The 7,988-nt window shown below is 37.0% G+C and overlaps 1 protein-coding gene across 1 annotated transcript; it reads left to right on the forward strand.

Moving 5' to 3' along the window:
• The first annotated feature begins 441 nt into the window (after positions 1-441).
• On the forward strand, positions 442-7,715 carry irf1a (interferon regulatory factor 1a). The gene is made up of 8 exons (XM_081350741.1): positions 442-609; positions 1,545-1,644; positions 3,216-3,395; positions 5,457-5,540; positions 5,624-5,737; positions 5,816-5,868; positions 7,358-7,451; positions 7,577-7,715. Exons 1-8 carry the CDS (start codon positions 523-525, stop codon positions 7,654-7,656), a joined length of 792 nt encoding a protein of 263 aa, XP_081206867.1. The 5' UTR covers positions 442-522; the 3' UTR covers positions 7,657-7,715.
• Positions 7,716-7,988: the final 273 nt, after the last annotated feature.

Below are 7,988 nucleotides of genomic sequence, written 5' to 3' on the forward strand. Positions count from 1 at the left end.
TGAAGTTCACAGGAAATGAGGCAAAGCAAAGAATGACTCACCAACATTAATGAGACTGACTGATAAGCATCTAACGTGCGACTCTTATGCAAATTATGCCATTATATAAGAAATCTCAGAGTATTGAGCTGCACAAAGATGCTAGGTTAGTTCTTCTGCAGTGCTTTTGTTAAGTTGTTTGTCCCTGCAGTAATAACTCTGTGACTAATACTGGTGTATAGCAGGTTTCAGTGGAGTAACTGACATCAGGAGCGTCGGATCGACGAGGCGTGACTGTGTTCGGCCCCTCAATACCACAGAAATCATCCTGCGGTTGGAAGGAAACCCTCCAAACCGGTTTGTGCAGGTACGAGGACGCTGAGATTTCACTTGCGACTCCAGCAGAGCGAGTCAGGTGTGATGTTTCCTGTTGCTAGTGTGACTGTCAGTGATGTGTTTCAGTGAGCTATGTGCTGCTCATGACTGCACTGAGTGGACATCTGGGAGACTCAGGAGTGAAGCACGCGGACGCCAGAACTGAAGATGCACCAGGGACGCCTGCGCTTGCGGCCGTGGCTGGAGGAACAGATCGACTCGGGCAGATATCCTGGAGTCGTGTGGCTGGACGAGGTCAGATCCGATGCTTGACACTGATAGGGTTTGATTCATATCACTGTAAAACAATTATCGTGATTTTAACGGTAAAAGACTGTTAATTGGTTAACAAAAAGTTTTCATTCAATATACGGTGAATAACTGTGATAGATCTAAACGTACATTTAAAGTAATTTTACAGTAAAACACCGGGAAGTGGAAGTGAAAAAGGACAAGTCATTGATTTATTTACAGTGAAAAAAACGTAAATTGACATTCCCACAATTCCCTGCGTGACACTTCACATTTTTAATGTTTTTTTTTGTTGTTGAAATAACTAAGTTTCTTCTAAGTTTTTCTCTTATCAGTTATGTACATTAGGGTTTATGTTACATTTAATGTTGTCAAATGAATGTTTATTGCATTTTTTTAATGTCATATGTGTTACCGTGATGGTGTTTAGTGTGTGTGTGTGTGTGTGTGTGTGTGTGCGTGTGTGTGTGTGTGTGTGTGTGTGTGTGTGTGTGTGTGTGAATGACACTTTGCAGCTTCTGTATATCAGCATAAACTCTCTTGTGGAAAAGCTGTTTGATGAGCTTTGATTTGATAACGTGACTCTCATCACCGCTGTGATTGGTGGTTGTGGCTGTCAGTGTATTACAATTGTTGTGTGTTGGTACAAAACAAATATTAATACTTCAATAGGTTGGTAAAATAACATTATATCAGATAATTAAATACGGTTTACTGCAAATTTAAGTTAACTCTGTAAAACCTAAAATGTTGCTACTGTATTTTTTACGGTAAATTCCTAGCGGCCACAGCTGACGTTTATTTTACCGTAAATTTAACGGAAAGATTTGAACCAAATTCTATACAGATCTGAAGAAAAGGCTCGATAAAGTTCTATAGGGCTCTATAATCTCTTTGTCTAAGAGTGTGGATATTTCTGTGCTCTCTTTACACCACAGTCGGCCAGAGTTTTCCAGATTCCCTGGAAACATGCGGCCCGGCACGGCTGGAACATCGAGAAGGACGCAACTCTGTTCCGAAACTGGGCTATGCACACAGGTAAAGTGACGGACGTCTCCGATTACAGCACATGTTAAAATAATCAACAGTCTGACTCAGTAGCTTCATTAAAACAAATGTTTCATATCATGTTGATATCTGTGAAAAACTCAGCCTAATCTTTCATCAACAATATTTTCTTCTTCAAATATCCTTTTTTTCTTTGTTTACATTTTAGTTCAGTTTTGACATACACTCTTTTATTGGATATTTGGTGGTTCCATTGAGATAATTTATTATCAATAGAACCTTTCTTTACACTTTTAAGGTTCCAGAAGATGGTTTTCATTTGCCAAGAACCATTTTTGGTTCCCCAAAAATCATTTCAGTGATCAGTTCCTAAAATAACTTGAGAAGTTTATTTGTATGAAGAAAGTTTAATGATCTAAAGAACCTTTTGTGGAATGGAAAGATTACATGGATGTTAAAGGTTCTTCATGGAACCATCAATGCCAGGAAAGAACTTTAATTTTAAAAGTGTACAGTGGACACAGTTTTTTTCCGATGGTCCACTTAAGTATGGTTAATTAGTATAATGTCTAAAGTGGACCATCAAAATAAAGTGTAAAATATATAATATTATTCTATTGCGTTGCTACAAAAACCCTCTTTTGGAAACTTTATTTTTAAGAGTGTACTTGCAAATTGCCAAAAATTTATCAGAATAATAGTTACACATTTTGAAGAATAATAATGCTTTCTGTTAACAATCTGCTATTTACATGCATATTAGCATATTTATTGAACATTAGTAACCAAATGACATCAGCTGTGTTAAAATTGTCCAGGTTTTAACCGAGTGACTGCAGATTTGCTGTAGGGTCATTTCTCACTTGATATTTCTAGTCTGCTAGAAACTCATCCACAATATCTGATTCCAGACACAGCGGCCCCAAAAAGCATTTGGACACTAAAGAGGCATTAAAAAGTGTCTCTTCACTAGATACAAAATATCCAACCAAGTGGCACCAGAGCTTTTCTCAGAATTAACTTCACTTTTCCGAGTCAATTTTAACCAGCTGATCTCGATGTGAAGAGAATCATAATAACTATCATCATGTTCAAACATGAAACAAAACAAAGACTTTTTATCCTCTTTTTATTGACCAATATATATATTGCTTGATGTTTTAATAAGCTAACACACTTTATGTCGTGAAATGCTTGACTAAAAATGTGATGTATTTAAAATGAATGCGACTTATTTTGATATTTTGATATATAATGCAAACATATGTTTAAATTTTTAATTGCTATACATGTCTGAAAACTTTCTGTGGTCACTGTACCTCTCATCAGCTTCTCAGACTGTTAACACTGAGATGAGAACAGGTGAACCTTCAAGATCAGCTCATTTAATGCCAGCGTCTGCAACAATGTAAACTGCATGCATTTTCACCAAACACTCTGCAAATATTGGTTCTTTTCTCAAAATATTCTTAGAGAAGTTAAATAATGCAAGCAATAATCAACTTGGCCAGGAATACAACTGAATTGTTCAGAAACTAGTACTGTAGATCCTGACAGCCTGATGCCAATCATGCAAACAGCTCTCCTTTCGTGGATTTTAGGGAGATACAAACCTGGCATAGACAAACCCGATCCCAAGACATGGAAAGCAAACTTCCGATGCGCTCTCAATTCCCTGACGGACGTCAAAGAGCTTCAAGACAAAAGCATCAAGAAAGGCCACAATGCTTTTAGAGTTTATATTCTCCTTCCACACAGCAAAACAATAAAGAGACGCAAAGGTATTTGCTCATATAAACTTTCTGGATAACCATTTCATATTTCTAGTTTAAACAAACATATAGTGACAGAAAAAATGCATCTGTATACGTATTTACATTTATTGATTTATCCAAATATTATAGAAGCTTGTTTCCGCCACGGAATTAAAAGGAGGAAAAAGTCAGAATTGCGAGTTATAAACTTGCAATTGTAAGAAAGTCAGAACTTTGAGATAAACTTGCAATTGCGAGGAAAAAGTCAGAAAGTCGCAATTCTGACTTTATAACACACAATTCTGAGATCAAAAAGTCACAATTGCGTGATATAAGCTTACAATTGTAAGGAAAAAGTCAGAATTGTGAGATTAAAAACTTGCAAATGCGATAAAAAAGTCTGAATTCCGTTGCGATAAAAAAGTCAGAATTGCGAGATATAAAAAGTCAGAATTGCGAGATATGAACTTGCAATTGTTAGTCAGAATTGCGAGATAAATTTGCTATTGCGAGGAAAAAGTGAGCATTGCGAGATATAAGCTTGCAATTGCAACTTGCAAATGCGATAAAGTCTGAATTCAATTGCGATATAAAGGTCAGAATTGTGAGATATAAACTTGCAATTGTTAAAGTCAGAATTACGAGATAAATTTGCAATTGCGAGGAAAAAGTGAGAATGGCGAGATATAAGCTTGCAAATGCGATAAAGTCTGAATTCAATTGCGATAAAAAGGTCAGATTTGCGAGATATAAAAAGTCAGAATTGCGAGATATAAACTTGCAATTGTTAAAGTCAGAATTCCGAGATAAATTTGCAATTGTGAGGAAAAAGTGAGAATTGCGAGATATAAACTTGCAATTGCAAGGAAATATTTAGAATTGCGAGATATAAACTTGCAATTGCAAGGAAATATTTAGAATTGCGAGATATAAACTTGAAATTCTGAGAGAAAGTCAGAATTGCGAGATAGAAAAAGTCAGAATTGCGAGATATAAACTTGCAAATGCGATAACAAAGTCTGAATTCAATTGTGATAAAAAAGTCAGAATTGCGAGATATAAAAAGTCACAATTGTGAGATATAAGCTTGCAATTTCGAGGAAAAAGTCAGAATTGCGAGATATAAACTTGCAAATGCGATAAAAAGGTCTGAATTCAATTGCGATAAAAGGGTCAGAATTGCGAGATAAAGCTTGCAGTTGTGAGAAAGTCAGAATTGCAATATAAACTTGCAATTGCAAGGAAAGTCAGAATTGCGAGATATAAATTTGCAATTGCGAGGAAATATTTAGAATGGCAAGATATAAACTTGAAATTCTGAAAAAGTCAGAATTGCGAGATAGAAAAAGTCAGAATTGCGAGATATAAACTTGCAAATGCGATAACAAAGTCTGAATTCAATTGTGATAAAAAAGTCAGAATTGCGAGATATAAAAAGTCACAATTGTGAGATATAAGCTTGCAATTTCGAGGAAAAAGTCAGAATTGTGAGATATAAACTTGCAAATGCGATAAAAAAGTCTGAATTCAATTGCGATAAAAAGGTCAGAATTGCAAGATAAAGCTTGCAGTTGTGAGAAAGTCAGAATTGCGATATAAACTTGCAATTGCAAGGAAAGTCAGAATTGCGAGATATAAACTTGCAATTGCGAGGAAAAAGTCACAATTGCGAGATATAAAAAGTCATAATTGCGAGATATAAAAAGTCATAATTGCGAGATATAAACTTGCAAATGCGATAAAAAAGTCTGAATTCAATTGCGATAAAAAAGTCAGAATTGCGAGATATAAAAAGTCAGAACTGCGAGATATGAACTTGCACTTGCGAGTAAAAGTCAGAATTGCGAGATATAAACTTGCAATTGCCAGAAAAAACTCGAATTTTGAGAAAAAAGTCGAAAATTATTTTTTATTCTGTGTTGGAAACAAGCTTTTCTACAAAGTGACTTTCAAAAGCAATTTGTCAAATATAGCCAACAATGCATTTACAACCAATATTGATTTGCATGAAATGTTCCTAAATGTGATTTGGATCAGTTTTACTAATGCATAAATAAGACTCATGTGATGTAACGTGTTTCTCTTCAGCATTACGGTGTTTGGAAACCGAATGTAAAGCAGCGTCGCCTCCACCACCGACACAGAGGAGCTTACCGCTGGAGAGATTTACAGGTACTTACCAATGACAGCTGGCAAACTCAAACACCAACCTCCGTCCACAGTAATCTGAACACATCTTTCCTGTGTGTCTTCAGAGGCCTTCTGGAAGTTCTCCGACGATCGAGGCGGTTCCACAGCAGAAGCGCTGAGAAAAGAGGATCTTCCCAAGGGTTTTGAGGAGGAGAGACCAGCCATCTACTGCTCACAGGGTAAAGTACTGATCTAAACTCTTGTCCACAGTCGAGGACAGGACAGTAAAGGGTTAAAATGACTGACTGCCTCCGCAGGACTGCAGATGAACAGAACAGAGGAGCACGAGCAGACAGAAGCAGTGCTGAAGGTAAGATGGAAAGTATCTTTTAATGTCTTCATGGACCATTTTCACAGGCAGTGATGAGATGTTTCCACAGTAATAACATTTGCACAAAAAAAATCTTATGTAGGCTACATTTAATATACTTTGTGTTATATTAGCCCGGCATTAAATTTGTCATCTTTCTCTCTTCTGACCAACGTAATCAATCTCTCAATACTTTTTCCTCTTTTGGAAAGTCATGAAACTAGGGAAGCTTGTTTCCACCACAGAAAAACATTTTAAAAGATTTTGCGAATTTTTATTTCAGAAATTGCAAGATATAAAGTCAATTGCCTTTTTAAAAAAAAAATTATACTGTGGCGGAAACAAGCTTCCATATTTAATGGCTCTGTTTTTTATTTTGCTATTGGAACAGATGGAAAAGCAAAAATAATGGGCCTCATTTATAAAACTATTTGAAGTGGAAAGAAGGAGAACTGCACGTTTTTGGAAATCTCGCCACTCTCAAGTAAAGGATTTGGATGTTGATTGCTGCTCTTTTATATGTTAATGACATTAATTACAAGGGGAAAATCTAAAACCATTCAGATGTCAATTTCAAGATCATTTCTAGGACGGTTTCTACAGAATATTTTATAAACGAGGTCCTGTATTCGTCATAGTTTCGGTTCATCACTATTGAAGTTTATGACAACGGTAATCGCAATTACCTTTTTTATTTTTTATTCTGTGGCGGAAACAAGCGTCCATAGCATTCATTGGTAACTCAGGAGTCAAATTTAAAATAATCATAATATAACAGTATGGATTTAACATCAGCTGATGGTTGAACAGAGACCTCAGGACGTCAAAGATTAAGGATCTCTTGCTGAAGCTTTAAAGGGTAAAGCCTTGCTTCTGTCTAATAAACATGAACAGATGTTGCAACTGGATCTTACACTCAAATATCCTAACCACCAAATCACAAGAGACTGCAAGATTTTCAAAAACCTTCAAATAAATTATATTTTCAAAAATCTGCAAGATTTTCCGAAAAACACCAATATTTTCAAACCTTCTGGCTGTTTTCTAACGTTTAGTTGCAACGGCTACTTACTCTGTAACTACAGATTTTGGAACCAAAAATTGAGTTAACTTACTCTGGTTAAGTTGCTTAACCTGCTCTCTGGAATCCCTCCCCGGTCAAGGTTTTCCTGCATCTGTATCCATCATCCACCCAAAGCACTTCAACAACCACACAAGACTTTAATAGTCTTCACAAACTGGTTTAAACTGTTCTTTTGTGTTGTGCTGAAAATCTTTTACTTAATTTGGTGTTCCAGCAAACAACCATCTTTTTACCAAGCCATTACATCTCTCATAATGCTGTATCATCACTAAATATTAGACATAATATTTTTGTCAGCTCGTTTTCTGTCAACATGCACAGGTTGTGTATTTCTTCTTGGGTCTGGTTGATCGTAGACCTCATTAGCTCAGTGTTTGAGTGAGACCAAGTGCTTTTCTCCTGCAGATTGTGGATCACCTGAAGAACTTGGATCACTGGAGTCCGTCGTACGAGAGCGACCGAGGCTGGAGACCCAACTCCATGTGGATGGGGTGCCTGTGTAAGAGAACATCTGCACATCCTAAACTTGTGTACTGGAGAACTCAATGATCACACCAAACAAACCCTCTCATTAGCTCATGTAGGAGATGTGCCACTGAAATCTGTGAACGCCTCTGCTTTCAGGTGAGACGATGGAGTTTTCCGGCTACTCCTTCCAGACAGACTGCAACATTCACAACACCTCATCCGGCCAGTACGACTGATCAACACAAGCTTCACACTTCACCACTCGCTCTATCAACGGAAGGAAACGCACATTCATTAATGGACACGAGATGCTTCCTGAATGATACTGAGTTTACAGTTGGGTCACTGGTCATAGTGACACGAGGTTCCCAGAGAAGATATTAGCCATTTTATTTTCCAAGTCTTTAAATAAAGTTCATTTTGTGGATTCATTTGCGTGTCGCCCTCATTCCCAAATGAACACGAAGGACAAAAATGTGATGAAGCGTTGAGAACCGCAGGAACGCTCGATCCTGCCCTGCAGCGTGTCTAGCCAATCCTGAAGACCTTGATTAGCTGGTTAAGCGAA

The sequence above is a fragment of the Scardinius erythrophthalmus genome, assembly GCF_964197995.2.
Source record: "Scardinius erythrophthalmus genome assembly, chromosome: 21".
NCBI lineage: Eukaryota > Metazoa > Chordata > Actinopteri > Cypriniformes > Leuciscidae > Scardinius > Scardinius erythrophthalmus.

Bases quoted from the DNA above. Each gene is read 5' to 3' on its own strand.
- irf1a (XM_081350741.1), top strand. From the start codon at position 523: ATGCACCAGGGACGCCTGCGCTTGCGGCCGTGGCTGGAGGAACAGATC. The intron at 5,738-5,815 runs GTAAAGTACTGA...CTGCCTCCGCAG, and splicing joins AGCCATCTACTGCTCACAGG to GACTGCAGATGAACAGAACA. The intron at 5,869-7,357 runs GTAAGATGGAAA...TTTCTCCTGCAG, and splicing joins AGACAGAAGCAGTGCTGAAG to ATTGTGGATCACCTGAAGAA.